Source organism: Aulonocara sp. 'chitande type north' Nkhata Bay, linkage group LG16, assembly GCF_057382095.1.
Source record: "Aulonocara sp. 'chitande type north' Nkhata Bay isolate Kocher_YH1m ecotype deep benthic linkage group LG16, A_spYH_male_GT1.1, whole genome shotgun sequence".
NCBI lineage: Eukaryota > Metazoa > Chordata > Actinopteri > Cichliformes > Cichlidae > Aulonocara > Aulonocara sp. 'chitande type north' Nkhata Bay.
In genome coordinates, this window is record NC_141359.1 from 7,610,437 (window position 1) to 7,632,767 (window position 22,331).

General features: G+C 41.1%; 1 protein-coding gene across 2 annotated transcripts; it reads right to left on the reverse strand.

Moving 5' to 3' along the window:
* Window positions 1-328: 328 nt before the first annotated feature.
* Window positions 329-22,165, reverse strand: trappc10 (trafficking protein particle complex subunit 10). Of its 2 annotated transcripts, XM_086266833.1 has the most exons (23): window positions 22,001-22,165; window positions 17,252-17,333; window positions 16,108-16,243; window positions 12,421-12,620; window positions 11,467-11,662; window positions 11,234-11,345; window positions 10,846-11,093; window positions 10,589-10,735; window positions 9,047-9,161; window positions 8,664-8,740; window positions 8,367-8,458; window positions 7,719-7,859; window positions 7,193-7,302; window positions 6,552-7,084; window positions 6,322-6,463; window positions 5,828-5,986; window positions 5,280-5,509; window positions 4,735-4,835; window positions 4,478-4,601; window positions 3,966-4,130; window positions 3,555-3,735; window positions 2,891-3,085; window positions 329-2,270 (listed from the first exon to the last, which is right to left on the reverse strand). In XM_086266833.1, the coding sequence occupies exons 1-23, from the start codon at window positions 22,059-22,061 to the stop codon at window positions 2,023-2,025; spliced, it is 3,795 nt and encodes a 1,264-aa protein (XP_086122959.1). In that variant the 5' UTR covers window positions 22,062-22,165; the 3' UTR covers window positions 329-2,022. The 2 variants fall into 2 exon arrangements, with proteins under 2 accessions (XP_086122959.1, XP_086122957.1); XM_086266831.1 differs by lacking the exon at window positions 22,001-22,165 and having other exon boundaries at window positions 17,252-17,472.
* Between the last annotated feature and the right edge of the window lie 166 nt (window positions 22,166-22,331).

The following is a 22,331-nucleotide window of genomic DNA, read 5'->3' on the forward strand; positions in this document are numbered from 1 at the left end:
ACCTCCATCTTCAGTCGCTCCACCGTCCCCCTCCACCCGGCCAGGACTCTCTTCATTGTCCATTGCTTCCGATAGTTGACCTGGGGTATTTAAACTCATCCACTTTCACTGCCTCTGCTCCTTACAGCTTCACTGTTACACCTCCCTCCATTCCATTCTTACTTTTACTAAAACTCATTTTGCATCTTTTTGTACTTTCAATAAATTCTTAGTAAGAAACCAAAAACAAACTTTTTTCCCTCCACAAAAATCACTTGATTAATAACAACAGTCAACATGGAACATTTGGGAAAAGCATATTTTTGACTTGTAAACTGATACATTGTGAATCATTTCTTACACCGAGGTCAGCAAGTGAGGATTCCCTGTTCATACCAGGCCATAAGAAACCCTGTTGTGTTTTTCATGCTGCACAAATATCAACACAAGTCAATCAGTTGCCTCGTCAATCTTTCAACCCATTTTCTTGCTAACATGATATTATAGAAAACAGACATCCAAGGAGATCCCAGTGTTTTTTTTAATATAGTTGGCAATCAAAGATGATTTTCCTTTGAATCATTATTTACACATAAGTATGTACAGTGGTCAAAGAGGAGCAGGAGGCTGTAGTCGCGCTGTGTGCGCATGCACCACAGAGGAGGACAAGGGTGGAGGAGGGCGGGGGTAGAAGTAGCTAGAGTTCATCCTTTCAAACAAATGTATGAATAAATCTAACAGCGGCTTATTTCACTCATCCATTCGACATCACCGGTATGTGTGCATAGCTCGGACATGGATTTGGCACGCACACACACACACGCACGCACACAATAAATATACACACCCAGTATATAAACAATGCACTGACAATGTGCACTGGCTGATCCTCGTGTAAAAGTCTCATCTGATCACGTCCATGGACACAGAGCTACAGCGGAACAGAAATGCAACACACACGCACACACACACACACACACACACACCACTACAATCGGAGCCTTTCGTGTCATTGCCGGGTTTATATTTGAGAGTTTCATTCTTATGTTTTCGTTTGAGTCAGAAAACATAAGGCTTTGTCTTTGTTAAAAATAAATAGAAGTTCTTTAGCACATCTATGTGCATTTTTGGAGACGTGAACATTTTAAAGATCTTTATACCCAAGAGTAGAAATACTAAAGCCTGTACTTAGAATCCTGTGCAGCACATTTAATCTATACTATGGAAAGAAGAGCAACACGTTCAGACATTTGAACAGGTAACCCGGGTTATTTTAGATTCGATTTGTTTTTTACTACTTCTTTGCATCAGCACAGATGGTGCGTTGGTCATTTTCAATAATAGCTCTACACTTTCATTTTTGGTGCCTCATGTGTGCTGGACTGACCTTTATCATGCTGAAATCATGTAGTAAACTTGGGAGATTATTATTATTTACCTCAGTACTAGGACAAAGGAGTCTGTTGGGATTATAAGATACGTCTCCAAAGACACATCAGAGTTCAATGACTCAAAAACAAGCAAAAATCTCAAATATTAAAAAAAAAAAAAGATGACTACTGAAGAGGCACACAACAGCTGGACACACTCAGTTGTTACAGTACTTGAGTAGATGGTCAAGGCGTACACACATCTAGGGCTTTGGTGCATCACGGGACAATCAGGAGTGTTTTTTTCCTTCTTCAGTTCGAAATAGTACGACAGGCACCGATCTCACTGATCAGTCCGTATATATATATATATTTATTTATTTATATATATATATTTATACCTATAAATCCATTCAATGAGCTATGTACAAAGTATGGCAAAGAAAAATCTTTATTTAAACTTAATCAGCAGATGTCATTGGCTCTTCACTGGCTAGTCCGTAACGTCTGCAGTGGGTTTCATGCTTAGGAGTGAGTCCATACCGACAACCTGCAGCCGCAGAAATGGACTCATGGACCCGAGTCGTCCCAGATTTAAAACAATCTCAGTAGAGTCCATCCAGGCCACAGGTTCAGTCCTACGTGAAGGTTGTTGGTGACGCTGTCACCAGGGTCATGTGGCATTGACCTCCATGATGTGGTCGTCAGTAGCTGGCAGCACCAGGACCTGGCATGCATGGCTGTGGTTGAACACCTGTCCAGGGCTGAAAGGCTCGAGTCGTGGCATGGCCACGCCTTTCTGCTGCTGGTCGCCGCTGCCCACAGAGTGGACGCTACCCCGGCTGCGGATGCTTGCTGTGTCTCCCTGATCATCCAGCGTCTTGTCCAGCAGGGATAGGCTGTCGTTCTCCACGCAACTGTCTGAAAGCGCCAAGGAATAAACAAGTTACTGATTGTCCAAATGACAAAGAAGAAGAAGAAGAAAAGCATTTTGTACCGGAACGTTATTTCTAAGATCTGGGGATGAACTGCTAACAGGCCAGCAGATCAAACAGAGTGTGTAAAACACAAATCTATTAAAAAAATAAAAAAATAAAAATGAAAAAAATAAATCCTCTCCTTTTCAGTGTGAATGAAAACACGGTTCCACTGCAATCATTTGCTACATTTTAATGTGATGCTGCTTTTATGTTAAAATGATGAAACTATGCTAATGACACTGGTGTGAGTGGTGACACACTAACGGTGGTCAAATACAAGGCGGCATGGACTGTCATATTCAAACTTAGGAGCACCTTCTGAAAAACCCCACAGGAATCACCAGAGGGCGTCACCAATCCACACAATGTTCTGCATTGTGGCGTCACACAACACAAAGGTAATTCTAAGGTAAATAAAGCACAACCTGAGCAACTGCATGGAACAAACAAAGCAACTCCTAACTAGTGAGGCTGAGTAACTAATAAGCTGTGCTGCTGCACACTCTGAACTTCCCTTATGAATAAACATCTACAAAGGCTTGAAGGTTTAGCAGGTCTCACCGGGGTCTGGCTGAATGGCCACTGCTGCAGTGTGAGGCAGGTACTTCAGCACTTTGATCTTGGGGAAGGGAAGGTGTCCAGCAAACAGAGGCATCACCTCGATCTGGACTTTGTGGGTGGCGTTGGCCGTCATTGGCATGAGCACCATCCCTGAACTCTTCCCACACACCGCCCAGTTACTGCTGCTGTCAGCCACTGTGGACATGCATGCAAACACAACTATTAAAATTGTTTCACATTATCGAAATCAAACAAAATCAAACAGACTATTTGTTGCCTTAAATTATTTTGCCTTGTTTGTGTCTGGCCATGTGCAGAAAGGAGTCTGAAGAATAGTTTGAAGAGATGGTTTTGCTTGGAGTGCCTGGCTCTTATACATATGCACATCTGAACAAAAGCAAGTCGATCTATAAAGTGATAAATCCACCGCTTCAGCTAATATCTTGGTATTTGTGAAAAGTGATATTAACTCTTACAGAACTACAGTTTTTGGCAAGCAGCTGATTTTAGGCACCAGCATTTCTACGTTGAGTGTTGTGTGAAATTAATGCCATTTTTATATTCTTCAGCCAAATATTCCTCTCAAATAACTGACCGGTCAACTAAAAATCTGATTTAATTAAAAGAAGAAAAAAAAAGACAGAAAGGGGAGCTGATAGCATACCTTCATACATGAGCTTGGTGGTTTTGGGGCCATCGGTCTCAGTCTTGCTGTCCTCTGCAATCTCTCCCTCTGCTGGTTCAGTCAGTCGTGTTATACACACCTCAAGTCCACAGAGGACGCCAGAGCGGCAGCGCTGCTCACCAGCAGGAGGGAAGATTTCTGCTTTCACGCTGTACAATGTCTGATGACATGAATTAGAGGTTATCAGTGGGTGGGAGAGTTAATGATAATGGCTAACTTAACTGCAACTAAACTCCTACAATGAGCCATCCATACAAAGTAGCCACTTGCAAACAGAATTTGCTCAGATGTTTTAAAAGTCTTGATATTTAACGTTCTGACAACACAATCACTGCTTCACTTACGCATTTAGATGAAAAGGACCTAAATCTGGAGTTTAAGTGGACTTACAGTGACTCTCTCAAGCTGGAACTGGTAGTGGAAAGGTTTGTAGGCAGAAATGTCTTGGCTGAGCGGAGAAAAGTTGGCAGAGAAAACACACTGGAGACAGGAGGGCAGGTCGTCCTTCCACCTCACCTCCCACAAGCAGAACACACTGTGCTTACAGCACAGAAGCTAGACACACAAAATACACACCAGACATCAGTGCGAGTCCATGGATGATGTAGCTCTGATGTTTCTAATCGACATCTAAGATGGAAAATGTATTATGACATTGTCTATCCTGATGTAAAAGGAATCTGAAAACACTCTGGGGCTCCGTCCACAATGACAAGAGGTTTCCAGACAAATTAACACCAAAATGCAAAATCAAGAATAAAATAAGCAAAACAGTGCACACAGCCTATAAAGCCATCTTTAACCCAAAATATTACAGAAGGCATTCACCATATTTTAAAACTGGTGTCATTATTTAAAATAAAGGAAGATGTTTGTTAGGCTTTTTACCCCTTTCTGCTCACCTGTTGTGTTTTAGTGTTAAGAGACTGGAGCTCCAGCGATGCGTGCTGCTTCTCTGTCAGCTTCACTTCTGCCAGCGCAAAATTAACATCTGACACATTCTGCACACACACCTGGATGTACTTCCTGTGGGATCACGTCCAACAGGTCACAGGTCAGACAGGTTTGGAAAGGTAGTGGTAAAGACTGTTAATAAGTTAAATCTAAACTTTCATCTTTCCCAACAATAAAAACTAATTAAAAAGAGGAAGAGACTTGCCTGTTACCAGCAGAAAGCAAAGAGTGTTTGGTCTTGAAAGGGATGTAGAAGGTAAGGGCAAGCAGTGTGGAGTAGATCGACCACGGACAGTCGATAGACATCTGTGTACACACACAAGTTTACGTTTCTCAGACTATCAGCTATCTGGCAAATATGTATTTGGTTGATGACTAACAATCATATTCTTTACAATTTATGTCAGCTAACTATTTAAAATAGTCAATTGTTTATCTTAAAAAAGAAAGAAAAACAAAACTACAATATCTCTGGGCCCAAAGTGAGGTCATCAAATATCAAGTATAAAACCTTCACCACACAAAAACATCAATTCTAATGTGAAAGCATTAAAGTAGCAAACCCTCACGATAACTTAAAACATTTATTAGAATATTAGTCATTAATCATCTTATGGACAACTGATCGATTGATCACTAGAAAACATAATCCACACTATACACAGGTACCACCCACAGCTTGAAAACCAGTGATATGTAGCATGCTTCGTCACTCACATCTCCCCCACAGAAACATGTCTTGTGTCTCACCCTCTGATCGATGGCGGTCATCGGTGTGTCGGGATGACTGTAGCTCCGTGGTCGATGGCGGACCTCCCCATTAGTCAGCCTCTCATTGGCGGGCCGGTCAGCCCCGGACGGGATTATGCACAAAACCTCCAGCTGAAACTCCAGAGTGTGGTAGGGAGGGGCCGGAGGAAGGCTGATGCTCGTCACCTTTTCAGACGACTGAATGGACAAAGTGCTTTCACCCACCAACTCTGAACACAAGAGGGGGACAGAAAAGACGGCCGCGTGAAGCTTAGAGCTCCGTATCTATGAGTTTGTTTGTTTATGGGCACAACTCAGTTCTGAACCGAAACATGAACACCAAGATTCTGTGCAAACCCCACCCACCCACACAGCAGCACAGTGGAGATCCATATAGTTCAGACGACATTACTCAAATAACAGGTGAGATAATCTAAGCAGTTTGGCATGGAAAGAATGACAGCAGTAAAGTGGACTGTCAGGAAAGATCACTGCTCCAAATGACTATCTTAAAAGAATCATTTCTTATATTCAGTGTAGTTACTGACCAGAAGTAGGGCTACTGATTCGGGCGGTGCAGCTGGTGGAGGGCAGGATGGGCATTGTTTCTGTGTTGCTGAGCTGCAGGGCATCTCCTTTCTTCACAGTGTAGTGACCCGTCAGCAGAGTAAACTTCACCTTCTGAGGCAGACCAGCTAACAGTGGCTCTGAAAACACAGACACAACTACAGTGACGCACACATGCTGCGCTGGCTTATGGGTAAGTGGAATATTTATAGTCTGATCAGCTCAAACGAGCTGGTAAAACTTATTTAACTTTTTTTAAGCTATTGAGCTGTTAAAATTAAAAGTTAAAGTATTTTTCTGAACTAATCATTTATTAGAATTTATCAACCTCAAACTCTTTATGCTTATATGGTCATAATTACAGAAAACTATTAGAGAATTTAAGCTAATAAAGCTGCAAATAAACTCCAAGTGTAACAAACACAACAGCCCCAGACATGAAGAATCTGATTTTAATCAAAAAAAGTATTCAGACCTGAGAGAGGCTCCACGGTGAGCTGGGGCTCCTGAGAATAGACTTCATATTGGGCCGACGGGTAGATATGAGGCAGGATAAACTGCACCTCACCGACTGTGGCACACAGCTGACGAAGTGTGTAAGTACCTGGCTGTCCACTCTACAATGTAAACCAGAGGGACAAATGAGAGTGTGAGGGGGGAAAAGTTAAAGAGACATTTTATGACCGAAGGAAGGTCGCATCTTACTGGTGCCGTGAACGTGATGCTGTTGTTCCCAGGCTCTAATGTTACATCCTGCACCTTCAGCATTTGGGCTCCTTCCTTAATTCCAACAGTAGGGGGGCTGATACAGTTAGGCGTGTCTGGGGGTGAGTTGCTGTCATGACGACGCATGAGCAGGTGAGTGTTTTTACATATCACTCCTGTAGAGTTGAGAGAATTGTCCGAAGGACTCCTGTCCTGAATCTCATCCAGCTCTAATGAAGGCCCGGCGCCTGCGGAGGATGGAGGACCCGCTGATGAGTTACTCTGTCTAAACACTACTGTCCCTGGGTGCGTTCGTCTCTGAGCTCCCTTTGACCTCCCATGAGTCCCTCCATGATCCACCTCAAAGTGAATGCTGGCGACTAGTTGCTGGATGCGCACCGACACGGGCATCAAGCACCGCAGAGTGAGCTCCACCTGCAGGACAGCTCCAGAGTGCACCGAGGCTGCTGCTGGATGGAACTTTAACTGCGTGAGCTGTGCAAACACGCCCATGCTGAGGGTAACTTTGTGAGCTGAGAGCAAGAAGTAGAAAAAAAAACACGTTAATGATGTGCACATTTTTGTAAATTATAAATACAACGTGGATTCCAGCTGATTGGGAGTTAAACAGAAGTGCTTACACTGGTCTCCAGACTTGCCAGTAAAGCTCAGAATTTCCTGACAAAAGTGTTTCCTCTCGTCCGTCGTCAGATTTACATCACCAGCCAACAAAGCACTGGTTTGTAAGTAGCTGTGGGGGGTTGTAAAGGAAACCAAATAATTCATTTCACTACTTCAAAAACAACTTTTGGAAGAACAAAGCAGGAACCCCTACTTTACCTTCAAGGCCAAACCGAACCAGACAAGGTTTCACATCATCAGCGGCTCAGCCTATTTTAACCCTGACTGATGACAATACTAGACTAACTTATAGAAGGTCATGTAAATATTTTGATGCCATAACAACCGACTTTATATTATAAAGAAACTAAAGGACATATTTTTAAAGTACTAACTTTGACCAGTGCAACCATTTTTATGAATAGGAAAGTAGGAAAGTAATAAATGTGCTTCAGTGTTTAGTACTGTGAAGTAATGTTAAATCTTGGCACCACTGTGATGTTTTAATATTTGCCCATTAATTAGTCTCATGGCTCTGAAGGATACTCTTCAGTTTTGCTCAGCAGCTTCTGACACTCAGCAACCTGTCTCCTGGTGTGAGTCACAGGGAGGCTCCACCCCTCTGACACGTATGACTTCAGAGCTTCCTGTAAGAAGGTTTCCGCCCGCTCAGGATCTCCCTTCCTCCTGTGTTACATAAAAAAGACATATAAACAAATCATCTTGTTCCTCTTCATTATAGAAAATGATAGAGATCATCATCATCATCATCATCATTATTATTATTGTCATCATCATAGATTTTTATATATTTGTGAAGAAATTCTTTTCTTTTTTTCCTTTTGTACACTGATAAAGTTATTTTGCAGGTTATAATGTATGAAATTGCATGCAAATACTGCCCACTCACTTATTCTCTATTGGCTGGCATGACATCAAATATGAGCCAGTAGCAGATGGACAGCCTATTTCTGGCATCATAAGTATTTGGTTTTTGACTATTAAGTTAGACCTCATATAGTTATGCTCAATATAATTAATGTCACTTAATTCCTCTCAATTATCTTCAGTCCTGTGTGGGTATTTATAGGCTCTAATTGGGAAACAGTTCTATAGTAGAAGCCTAATCAACCTGAAAAACTCAAACAGACCTGCCTATACCCTAATTAAACCAACAGCTTAACTCTTCCTTACATGTAGAACTCAGCCAGACTTTTTCCCACCAGTCTGGCAGACCGAAGCCGGCCGATGGCCTGGTACATTTCCATAGCAGCATGAGAAAGTTCCTGATGCAAGAAGGAGCCAACAAGGTGGTAGAATAGAAAGATCATCAAATGAGCTGTTGCTGCTGAAGCTTTCAGGACATTACATCATTAAAAAAATGATTAAAAAAAAAAAAAATTGGATAACAGTTGAAAGAATGCGTCTTAACTTCCTTCTTAGTAAACCAATGAAATAAAATATCAAACTGTGGCAATATGTGTGGCTTACAAGATAGTGCCTTTCAAAAGCTTCGACAGACGACAAAGCTTCTTTCAGCTTTTTGTACGGGCTCTGCAAACTGTTGACTGTGGAGGAAGACAAAGGAGATTTTAAAAACACATGTGGTTATTTATTCCCTTTCAAATAAGAGAGGCAGTGAAGAGTAAAGTCTAACCCTGAGGGTTCAGGCACACCATGGTGACTTAAGAGAGTTGCCATAGATCAAAGAGGCACTGTGCCTGTGTGTGCTGCACTGCAGAGACTACAACTAATAGCCATGTTTTTGGGAACAGCCTGTACTTTTAATCTAAAAAAAAGTGACAAACTGAAAAAATAAATTAATAAATCAGGTGGTCATTACTGCCCAGCAAAGGTAGAATGTGAAAACTTACCAGTCTCAGGCCTCTCGTCCCCGAGCCCAGCCAGCAGATCTACAGTCCTGTTCAGGTCCTCAGAATTGGGTCCATTTTTCGACACTAAGCCACAAAGTTCCCCCAGAGACTTCAGCTGCAGAACGCAGAGAGAACACTCATTGGAAAAAGGCCATTTTATGTTCATAATACCTACTTCTTGGTGTTTAAATTATTACATAAAAGGTTAAGCACATTTCTTCATTCGACAGAAATGGACTGCAAAGCATTGGCAAAGATGTTTTGGAAAAATACAGACAAGTAACCTTTTTAGTGCTCTTGTATGTAGAAACTTATTAAAGTATTGGCAGGGGCGATGGCCTCCTACTAGGGCTGCCACGATTAGTCGACTAGTCACGATTACGTCGACGACTAATTTAAATATTCGATGCGTTGTTTGAGGCTTTGTAAGATCCCAAAAGACGCAGGAATAAGAACAGAAGATGGCAGCACTGCATGTACAAGGATGCCAGCTGCCGTTAAACCCCGAAGAAGAAGTAGCTGTGTCCCAGAATCCATAGCGCCCTGCTCAGTTTCCAACAATGGTGGCAGCTAGTTAGTTTTAATGTTACTCTTATTATTCTTTTTGGGTCACAAAATAAACGTTTAACATATTTTCAGGTGAGAATGTAGCTGTATAAACCTCAAACATCTGCTCAGTTTATCAGGACACCACATATTTTCAAAAGTGCTCTGACGTTTTCGGAGACGTCTGTTACCCACTAGCTCGATAGTTAGCCGGGGGCGAGGCTCACTAGAGCCGTGAGAACACCGGACTCCCGGCAAATCATTTTCAAACCCACCGCCGTCTTTCGCTACTCAGGTTAAACACGAAATATGAGTCACTTAGATAATTTAAAAATGTTATTGTTTGGCTTTTTTAGTGTTTTATTTGTTCCTGAGTAAATCGGTTTGGCTGAGATTAAAGTTATAGTTTTTACACAGCTGAATAAAGTCAAGCAGACAATTGATCATCAGAAGTGTGAGATGCTCGAGAATATACTCCAGTGTCCTGTTATATTTTAGATAGCAAGGAGTTTATTAAATTTCACAGAAACAATCTGCAAATTTCATTAAAATTTAATAAACTATCATCTTGTCTTTATTTTTAGTTAGCACATACCTTAAACACTTAAAGCTGTAAGCTAATGATAGTTATATAAGAGCAGATGCTGCTGGTGCAATAAGCTGTAGTTTTACGTCCAATGGATGATGATCTGATTAGTCGACTAATCGCAAAAATAATCGGTGACTAGTCGACTATCAAAATAATTGTTTGTGGCAGCCCTACCTCAGCCTCCTAGCAGATACACCTATGGTATCCATTTGAAGCATTTGTGAGCTACTGCATTTAAAAACCTGCTGCCCCGTAGGCTGGCGACCTTACCCCTTCAGCCTTTTTTAGGGCTGAGGGGTAAGGTCCAACAGATCTGTTGGAAGCTTAAAGGTGCTGCTAATGGGTTCCTTAAGTTAAGCTTAAAAAAAGCAAGACTTTTGTTTTTTTTTTTATTTTGTGTGTGGTACCTTGTCTGTAGCATATGCCCAGAGACCAACAGTATGGGAGCAGTTTGCAGCTAACTGGGCTGGATCACAGCAGCCCTCGATCCTGTGCAGAACCTCCAAGCAGCTGAGAAACACCCAACAGTCCAGGGCTCCCTCAAGGACCTGCACCTGAGTAACATAAGAAAGCATTTTAAGATAAGTAATGAAGTACATTTTGTAGAAAGAGAGGATGAAAGGCCACTCGTACCATTAGAAATGGTACGATCTGTGTTTATTACCTCCAGCAGGCGGAGCTCCTGTACACAGTTGTGGAGCAGCTCCAGCGCTCTCTGCGTGACCTCCCAGGGTCTCTGGAGGAAGATTAGTAAAGTGCACTGACGAGAGAACAGGTAGCTTCTCAGGTCTAAGAGACTGGCCTCTCCACGCTGGATGCTGTCCCTCTTCTCCATGTCAATGGGTCGCCGAAGCAACAAGCCACTCCAGTTACGCACTGGGGCGCAGAAGGAGCCGAGCCAGTTAGCAGTATCTGTGAAAGAAACGGATTAGCATGACCAAAAACAAAACTAGCGCGTACCTTTGAAAATGGAAACAAAAATGCAAACAGTGTTTCTTTTAATTAACAGAGACAAACTGAAACAAAAGCATAATAATAAGGTGATTACGTACCTCCCGCTCCAAAGTTAAGGACATACTGGGTAAAAAGAGCATCCAGCTCATCATACTGGACCAAGGCGTCCTCAAACTGCTGCAGCATTTCAAAAACAAAGGCCAGCTCCTCCTGCACGACACACACATAAGACAAAACTGGAAATCAACACTTGGTTCCTGTAACCTTCTAGGACAGAGTTCAAGGACAGGATAACACACAGGCCTACATTCTGGCGCTTCTTTCCATGTACCTGGACCATGAAGTATTCACAGAAGCTCCAGCCCGGCTGGGTGCGCTTCTCTCGTAGTGTGCGCATTTCATCTTCGAAGCGGCCCAGGTTCTTGGTGAAGGACATGAGGAGGAGAGTTCGCAGCTTTAGCAGCAAGGAATTCCAGGATTCCTGAGATCGAGATGAGTCCTTCAGAGGATCAGACAGAACTACACACCTGGATGAAAAGACAAAAGTCTTTCATAAGGAAGATTCAATCCACAAGGCAGCTTAGATTTAGCAAGCACTGATTACAGAAACTGCTTTGAGACAACATGTGAAAGAAAGCAATGAATTACTATTATTTCACTTTTTTAAATAAAAGTGAAAATGTTTTTAAATTAAGTGAATAAAATAATTAAAACATAAAGCAGTCTGTGGGTTTCTAATTGTGAAAATCATCCTAATAGTTCAGCTAAAATTGGCATTTGTAAAAGTTAAAATTTCAACTCAGACTCTTCATGTCATCCCTTTGGAAATCAGTAAACTGCAGCATCTAGAGAACCTCTACGATAGACTTTCAGAGAATGTCTCTAAATTCTAACATCGAGCACATTTACATCTGTTTTGTACATTGTAAGTGTAGAAATAACTTATAGTACACTTTCTCTCCCTAGACTGCATCACGCTCTGCATTCATCACTACCCACCGCTAGAGATTCACAAACTGTGTGTTTTGGGATAAAAAGAAAGGCTCTCATGACGTTTTTCAGAAACATAACATCAAACAATCGTTACAAAAATCAAATAATCATTTCAGACTTACACATCACATTTCAAATTACTCTGTAGAACAATTACCTTTGACAGTTACTCCAGAAAAAGAAGAAACTTGGGACTAATAAAGCATTGTAAAGGGAGTCAGTGTGTTACACATCGTCACGTCTTTCTAATTTCATCCAAATGAGTTTGTTTAGACAGGAGGAGCCTGCTAACCTGTCACTCTGCTTGTTGCAGAAGTCACTGCGGATCTTATCCACAATGGATGAGCGAGGCAGGATGTTTGTCTTGTTCTTCTTCTTGGTATCATTGGTCTCCACCACAATGATGACCCAGTCTGATGAGCCGTGGGTCCTCAGGCTGTTCTGCCAGCGCATCATGTCCTCCTTCACGGAGCTCTTATACATTTCTGTATCCTACAATAAAGCACATCATTTTGCTTAGTCAGGCATTTTATGAAGACTTAGTACTGGCTGCCAAAATATGAAAGAAAACTGGTGCTGGTTTAAAAACAATTAGTCATCAACCCAGACATTGATGTGATTTAGTTCAAGTTATTTCATTTTTATAATGCAATTAATTACCTTTTTGCATAGTGGTATATATGCACATATGCCTGTTCAACTGCTTGTTAATGGAAATAACTACTCAGCCAATCACATGGCAGCAACTCAATACATTTAGACACGGTCAAGACAACCTGCTGAAGCATCACAATAGGGAAGAATGGTGACTTCAGTGATGTTGAATGAGGCATGGTAGTGAACCTAGTGAAAGTGGGCTCTCTGGTTGATGCTAGAGGGCTGAATAGAATAGCCACAGAGTAACTCAAATAACCACTTATTAAAATCATGGTATGGAAAGCAGTTTGCTTAGAGAGACTAGAAAATAGACGACTGGAAAAATGCTGCCTGGTCTGCTGAGTCTCGATTGTTGCCAAGATTCAGATACTAGTCTGTGGCAACAACACAAAAACACAGATCCGTCCTGCTTTGTTTAGGCTGGTAATGGTATAACGGTGTGGGGGGTGTCTTCTGAAACACTTTGGGCCCCTAATCATTGTGTAAATGCCACAGGCTGCCTGAGTATTGTTGCCAACCATCTCTATCCCTATGTAAGCACACTGTACAGTCTTCTGATGCTTGCAACAGGATAGCACACCAGGTCACAAAACTTGAACTGGTTTTGGAACTTTACAATTTGTTCACCAGATCTCAATCCAATAGAGCACCTTTGGGATGTGGATGGAACGGGAGATTCGCATCACGGCAGCCAACAAATCTGCAGCAACTGTGTGACACTATCATGCCAATATTCCAGAGTATTAGCAAGGTGTACCTGGGAAATATACAACATCCACACAACTGCAAATAGCTCATTTCTTTGCACATGTTTTGGCTTGAGTATCATCACAGTGCACTATATACCTGCGGTTTATTCCATCCTAGACGTTGGCCAATTTTTTGCCAACACCACACCACAGCAGTACAAACATATTAATTTTATTACAGCTGTACTTTACATAATCAGGATCAATAAAATTTTAACTCATCAGATTGTAACTAAAGAGCAAATGAAGAAAAACATGCTTCCTCTTTAAGAGCATTTTGTACCCAGTGAGAATATTTCAACATCAAAGCATATCCGGAAACTGAAACTACAGAAAGAATGCTGGCCAGCGAGTTTATATTGACAATAACTAAACCTCTGTATCTGTGGGGTACTGATGTGGTGTTGTGACTGGGATTTGCCAAGTGGCTTGCTCTAAATGAATCCCGCTCGAGGGTGGTGTTTGTTTTAAATTGGCTGGAAATGAGAAGAGGTGGGCTATAATATGATTAGTCAGTTATTATATAACAGTCACCCGCCAGAAAGAAAAAACTGAAGTCCTGGTATTACACAATGTTTTGGAAGTTAACTTTTAGTCAGTCAGGACCTATTTGTCCTAAAGTGACACAAGTTACCAGAAAATAACTTCATCTAGCCTTTATGATGTTTTATTCATTTATAAATAAATAAAAAAGGTTTTCTTTCTTTTAAAATGTAGCTATGGGATTCCCATATATTCCCCTTTCAATTATAGCGGCAGATTACTTCAGCCTGACAGTCCTGTGACTGAAGAGGCTGACCTCACTAGACAAGAATGGCACTGCCTCCAACAGTCGGCTAATTGCTTGGCAGTTTTGTCATCCCACAAGCTGAGTGTGAACAATTTTATTTAAACCGCAAAGTAAAGCCTGCATTTTACATTACTCGCTTACAAAATGCAGATGTCTAATGTGCAGGAGGACACGCAGTACTTAGCCAGCATCCTCATTACCTCCATATTCAGCTTTGTTTCACTTGTTAGAACTTAGTTCTTCTTTCAAACAAACAAACAAACAAGCAAACAAAATAAGCTTTTGAAAGTGTACTGCTTCTGTGTTTGGTTTCTGTACTAATAGTGACAAAGTGACTCAAGGAAACTGCAAAAGAAGCACCTTGGGGTTTAAAAAGCCTTTGTTTCTTTACTTAAACAAATTAAGCAATTCCATTCATGTGGTGTGTGCGTGTGCTTGGACAGCAGCAAGTTGAATATCACATACATTATTCAACTTTTCATTAAGAGCTGAGCACCTTTGCAAGCATGACGCTTTGAGGAAAACCACTACAGTTCTGGGACACGGAATTAAGAAATGCTCTCAAATCAAAAGACCTTGCTCTTGAATAAAGATGGGACTAAACTCACACACACTTTGCAAAGCTGTTTGTCAAGGAGGCATTGGTTTGCTTGCTTTTACAAATAAGAAAGCATTCAGGTTTTACAAAGGCAGTCTTTAACGCAGGTATACTACACCCACAGTCCTTAGGAAATGTCATGAGTCATGAGCTGATGACTGCACTTCCTTAAACTAACCAACTGCTCAGTCAGCACCAGCAGCAGGTTCCTGCTTCTCTTGTTTTTCTCCCATCTGCTTTTGCTTTTGTCAAGTTCAGTTTAGCCTGGCTGCGGATGAGCGAAAGCCATCCGTGTAATAACAGATAATTGCTGAGAAAGGCTCTGCAAACGAGATACACTTGATGATGGGTTGTTCAAAGCTTTGTGTTTATATGGAAAACAACATACATGTGCCTGTCAGCCTTGATGGACGTCACATTTCCATATCTTGCACTCAGCCACCTTTCACCTCTTTTAAAAAGACCCACCTTTGAAAGTGTTCCCGCTGCATTGGTTTCTTCACAAACTGCTGGTAACGTGATCACATAGCCACTTCTATTTTAACTCGCAGTTAAGACCCAGAGCTGCAATATTCACCTGAACGACAGGTGTGGAATACCGCCACATCAGCACTGACATACGAAGACAATAAGTGAAAACCAGAAGCAAAGACATAAGACCAAGTGTCATGTCGGTCTAACTTCTGTACTGATACACAATTGTATGCTCACGTCTTCAACACAACTCAAGTGCAGTAGAACAGTACGCTACGTTATAAAAATAGTGATGTGCGTGACCGGCAGAAGCAACACAAAAGCAGCAGCTTATGCCAGAAGATGCAACATCAGTTTTGTTGCACAGCATCATGCGAAAGGGGATGAACAGTGAGCATAAAAGTATAAACACAACACTCATCCAGGCAGTCACATCCATCTTTAAACACGCATGGATTAAACAAACTCTGCTTTATTACGACTCGACTACTCTCACTTCCTGTACAAAATGTGCCAACACCTTTCCAAATTTCGCTTGAACAGCACCAAGTCTTTATCTCTCTGTCAGACAGCTATTTGATAAAGGCGAGTTTATGGAGCTTTGAATCAACCTAAGGACCCCCCCAAAGACAGGCTAGAGAATACATGCTCAACCTGATCTGACAAGCAGAGCGAAATAAGATTGTGTATCTGTGTGTGCTTTGTACTCACACAGCAGTCAGTCCAGTAGATGTGGAGGAAGGGGAAGGTGAGAAGAGCCTTGTTGCCCTCCTTTGGGAGCAACTCCTCTTTAAACTGGACAAAATTAGCTTCAAGGAGGATCATTTTTGGTGCACGGCCATAAGTCCTGCACAAAAATGAAAGCAGAGCATCAGTATACAAACACAAGTTTACAATGACTACAGTTTATAGCACAAAATGTCATCTTTCTATCCAATGGATTCTTTTGCCATAAACCCAACCTAATAAACTCTAAAATATCCATGAAGACAGAGCATCATATCTTTAACTGTATCACCAGTAGAATCTGTCTTACTGATGTAATATGTACCTCACACTGTCTTTTCAAATATATCAGGAGGAAACAGAAGCAGTATCTTAGAAATGGTATTACTACACGCAAGTTTCCATTTTGTCCTCAGAATTGTCGATGTGTTTTCTGTTGGATGAAGATAAATGCTGCTTTGTTAACTTCCTGTTATAACAAAATGGGAAAATTAGATCAAGGATGTAAAAAGCCGCCCATCTTCACTCAATGTGGTTACCGTCACCACAAACAGATGGATAAACTGATTCTGGCCGAAGTCATAACGATAACAAAACCCTGAAGTGTTATATCCACGCAGTGCAGATAACAGCTCAGAAAAGACCATCAGAAGCTCTGCTTGCTATGCCAGCTCATAATATTTTTAATACACAACAATATTCACTTTGCTTTCAAATGAAACATCATGTCTCAGAGAGAATTACATTATCAGTATTCCAGTCATTAAGGCAACTCTGGCGATTAATAATAAACCATCCAATATTACTAAGTACACCTCTGAGATCAGGTTAATGTCTAACCTTGTGTTTTTCTGTTGCTACACTTCATGCTCAGCCAAATCAACCAGTTTTTGTCTTTACTGCAGTTTAGCTGCACCTGTAAATGTCATTTATGGTTTGTGATGAACGGACCTCCTACTTCCTCTTTTAATTCTTTACACCTTTGCTTCCTCTAGAACGTCTCTCATTGTGCTCTGCTCCTGAGGTTTTTCTGTGTGATCAATAAATGTAATACAAATGTATTGTGTTGTTGGTGAAACACTGACCTGTGAAATTTGAAAGGAAAGAAGAAGAAGAAAAACAAACTCACCTCCTCCACTCCATTGGCTCTCTGGGAAGCTGTTGAGCCAATGAGGTATAAAGAGAAGTAAACAAGGCCTGATCTCCAGCACCTGAGACAAAAACAGGAAGACAAGGTGGGTTAAAAATTAGGTCATCGCAAAAAAAAAAATGCAATAGTTCAAGGGGTGGTAATGGAATATTGTTGTTAAAAAAAAATTTTTTTCTCATGTCTTCTTGACAATAACAGTTTCCCCGACCAGCATAAAAGGATGTCACACCTGAGTTAAAACAGAGCGAGCAGAGGCCTTATCCAGGTAACTTCAGGGTTAACCTTTCATTTTCTGTTCTACGAAGATGATTCACTTCTTATTAGGGTAAATGGCCAAGGTAACCTATGATGTGACCCAACCTGCTCTGGAGCAGGTTGGGTTCCAGATTAGAGATCAACAAGTATGAAATCAACCAACCTTCTCCGCAGAAAATAGCGTCACTATTCCTGGATGCTCCCTGGGTGGGAACAGTACAAGGGTGTAATATCTTTATGTTTCCCTGATTAGAATCAATAATCAATAATATAGATGTTTAGATGCTTTATTCTTTGATTCTTGTTTTCTGTTGGCAGCAAACAATTTTACAATAATCAGTGTACAACAAGCATTAATATCTGATCCTAAAACAGGACACCTACACTGTGCTTGCCGCCCGTATCAAATGTGCTTGTATAAAGTCTGAATTCTGTCTCTGTGTTTAACCTTTACTCTCAAACCCTTAAACAGCACAGACTCTGCATCTGAGAATAAAAACTAAATGCAGTTACTAGAACACGGAACACACATCAAGAACACCTGCTCAATAAATCAACTTAATTTCACTTTGATCTCCGACAAACTGAAGTGATTTCCACGTCTCCTTTATCAGCCTGTAATCTTTAATGTTTAAACTGGTCCAGTTTAAAGTTTCAGCGCTCTAATATGCAGCCACCAACAGCAGCGCTGAGAGCGCGCTTAAGGATAAACTTATTAACTGGAACTAAAATCTGGATTTCATCTTTTCTTCCTTTTTTACAACAGTCTTGCATTTTACTGTTATATTTCTGTTCTGAACAACTTGATAACATTTCTGTTGTACCTGTCATAGGGATCATTCTGGGTGGTAGAAAAGTCACATGATTCATCAAACACCTCCTTGTCAGATGCTGCCAACGCCACTTTGATGTGAACACACAACATTGACCGAAAAAAATAAGAATTGGGAACAAAATGCAAAGTGAATTCTTTTTTGTATGAAAATATCAGAAATGGAGTAAACAATCACTGCACAATGTGACAAATGGTTTTTAACTCTAAACACCTTCAGAATCTGCAATAAAACCTCACCAGATGCAAAGACAGTCAAGCTGTGATGACACTTTAATTTAGGGAAAATGTTGTCAAAGTTTTCGTCGGGCTAGTCTGGCAGCATCAACCTCCTGCACTGCACTCTTCTTCTATATCTGCTGCCTCCTGTTTAACAGCCCTCTGGGTCTAAATGATGTCAAGGTTTCCAGAATAAAGCCTCCTCTGCTTCCACAACATCATTCTTGGGATTTCTACTTCTTTTTTTATATTTAAAGCTGTCCAGGAGGCAACTGTACACAGCTCCAGACTAGACTATTAAACTACACAATATTAGGAGCACAAATAGATTTTTTTAAACCCCTACTTCTCTCTTTTCTGCACAGCAAACGCATGCTTCCAAAAAGCAATAGAAATACCCTTGTATTGTAACTGATTGCTATGTCCTAGCACAAGTGCTACTGTTGTGACAGAGATTTCTAGCCATCTACAGCTTATCATTAAACAAAAAGTAAAAGAAAAAAGAATTCATTACAAAGCACATTCACTTTTATTCTAAAGACAGAGCTACTCAAGCTAAGATATTTACACAACCAAAGTTTAACACTGTCAATCCTTTCTTTCATCACGGTGTCATCTGTAAATACAGTCTGGACTAGCCTTCACAGTCGCAGTCATTATATTCCCACACATGGCTCAACATCCGTAAAAGATTCAACTGACAGAAAGCAGAAAAAACTACAGATCAATCACTGGTAGTAAAGAAAGCACATACCTAAAGCCAGGGATTTGAGTTAAACAGTCTATTTTTCTATGCAGTGCCAGTTGCTATAATAGAGCACATGATCAGCAATGCAAAAATAAAAGTGCAAAAACACGCATGCATCAGCACCTGTTATCACAGTGCACTGCCCTACACAGAGCCAGAATCAGCCATTGCTATTGGAAAAACAAACATCTGATTTCTTTTGCTACATGACTCGTTGTTCACGCCCCACCTGCGATTACAAAAAATAAATAAATAAATAAAAGAGTCCCTCTCACTCCTGCTGATACTGCTTTGATACAGACCAGGGTAGAAAACTACAAAAAGAGTTGTGACTGTGACTATGACATAATGGTTCAGACATGCAGCTTTTAATTTAAGGCTCCTCCTTCCATATGCCTCCTACACTCCGTGAATCCACTTTTACCAGCGCGGACTGGTAGAGTCACCACTCCTGCAGAACAATGGTGTCCAATTTTAGAAATTATCAAGCTGTCATTCAAGGTAGATGTGTGGGTTTTGATGAACAGTGACTAGCACTTGTTTAAAGCTACACTGCAAACAGGCCACAGCCAGTGAACCAGTGTGAAACCATGTTTTCTTTGAATACACTTGAAAAATAAAAGGAAACCACATGGTTTATGAAACAAAATGTAACCAAATATCCCAAAAGGTCAGCACTTCAACCTCAACGTCAGGTCAATTTGACTCTTTTGTGGCAGTCCTCGATGTCGCCAGCAGTTGTCCATCAGACTAGAGATGGGGATAATAGTTACTGCTTTTTCTGCGGGATGTGAACAGGAGGACCAGTCTAACCACCACTGGCAGCAGGTGGAGAACTGGTTCATGTACCACCATACCCTCCACATTCTGACCACACCAGAACATATGCATGTGGATCTTGTTCACCCTAACAGTGCCACAAATATCAGTCAATTCTGCCGTTTCCTTTGCATCAGTGCCTAATACACTGAGTGAGGTACATTTGCAAAAGCACTCCTTAAATCGCTTTTAAACACACTATTTAAACTTCACTTTTCCACATCCAGCGTTAATATTTTTTTTCTTTTAGATCTTTTCCTAAGCTTTATCAAACAGTTTCCGTTATTAAAACTAACTAAAAAGGTTTTGTTGCCTCTGCCCAAATAAAACCAAAATAAATACCAAGTGAAAAACAAAATTCAAAGCACTGAGGACACAAAGAGGTTAACCTAACTATTGTATCAAATACTAAAATCTGTACGACTTCAATAATGTGCCTGTACCGTCATCACAGTGACAAAATGTGAACTGGTCATTCTAACAGTTCATGTCTTCCTGTATACTCTGTAATTTGGTCAATTTAGCACAAACAATTCAGATTTGTTGTTCTAATCTGAAAGCGCCATATTTAACTGTTGAAGTTCAGCATTTTATCACCCACACTGGGATACTGCAGTTGTTTGTGTTAGCTCAACAGTTCTTGATATACCCAGTGCAATGCAAACAATAATGAACTTTGGATGTTCACAAAAGCTGCTATTGAAGCTGCAAAGCAAACTGATGATCCTTGCATTGGGTTAGCTGCTCTCACACACTTGGCACATTGCTGCTCATCTACTACATAGACATACTCTGATGATCAATGTTTCATCATATGTTAATTCTGCTATCATCAAGAACACAACCACACACTATTTGAGTGGCATAAGCTCTGTGTAAATCAATGATCACACGGCCAGAGTAAACCAGAGTGTAACCCGAGGTCTCCACTTATGCACAATTACAATCACACACACGACACACAAACTGCGTTTTCAGTATCCAACTTGAGACAGTAAGTAATTTACACAGAAACCCTGACAATAAATCCTGCAACAGTAGGGTGTCATTTTCATTTCATATTACATTTACTGTTAAGAGCATTACAATCTCTAAGGCCTTAACTTCATATTTTATATCTGTAAAAGGACCTATTACTACAGAATGCAACCGTCTAGTGTAGGACACACGATAACCCGTATGGAACGACATACGGGTTATCCACACTCTGAGATCTACCTGCGATTTCGCTTGTGAACCCCAATGTCTGAACGTCAAAGTGTGCCACCAATGATTTTCATTCATAGTCCCATTTCCTAGAGCCTCTATCTACTCTTATACTTGCGAAACATACATACTGCGAAATCAGATGAAGCTGGCACCCACCACCATTGTCGCTCCCTAAAATAATAACCCCACCAATGAAGCTTCTACCACACTCCACGGGATTTATGAATGGCAAACCGAGCCCAGCTCTCACTCTTCACTGTGGCAGCTACTTTTCGAGGTCCCGACAGGGAAAACTGTGGCTGTATAGCAAGGAACAATATGATACCCCACTAAAACTGCAGCACCTGTCCGTGACGTTCTATCGTTAGCTGGGCCTGTTAATCAGTGCAGCTAGCTAAGAGACCGTCTTTCCTGAGAACATTTAACACGAACACGGCGCAGTATGCACGTCTAAAAATATTACAGCCTAACAGTTTGGAAATAAGCCATCCCCAATTGCTATACACATAAGCAGCGACTACAAATTGGTTATTGTAAGGGTGACAGCTAGCTTAGCCAAAATAAGCTAATGAATGCAGCTAGCAGGGCTAGCTGTCAAGACCATAAAAAATAAAAGAGTGAACGTCTCCGTTTAACAAACACTCACATGTTACAATCGGCTTGTTTTCCATGGTATAGATGATTGGCTTTTCCTCTTGACCCGCCATATGTGTTAGCGATAGCACTCCATGAAAATGACATACAAACAGTGCTTTATTATTAGTAAGTGCTTATGTATGCAGTTGTGTTGAATCGATGGGGCCTGTGTCCCCACTGCGCTTCCGGGAAGTACGTAAGCCGTGCGTAATTAAAGGGCCAGCAGGCGCTTTTCGCATGGGGGATATAAATGACAGGTTTGTCAGGAAGCCAGCATTTTTCTGTGGTGTGCTGTGCACCAATTTAAAGATGTGCGTGTGTTCTAAAATTATGAGGATGAG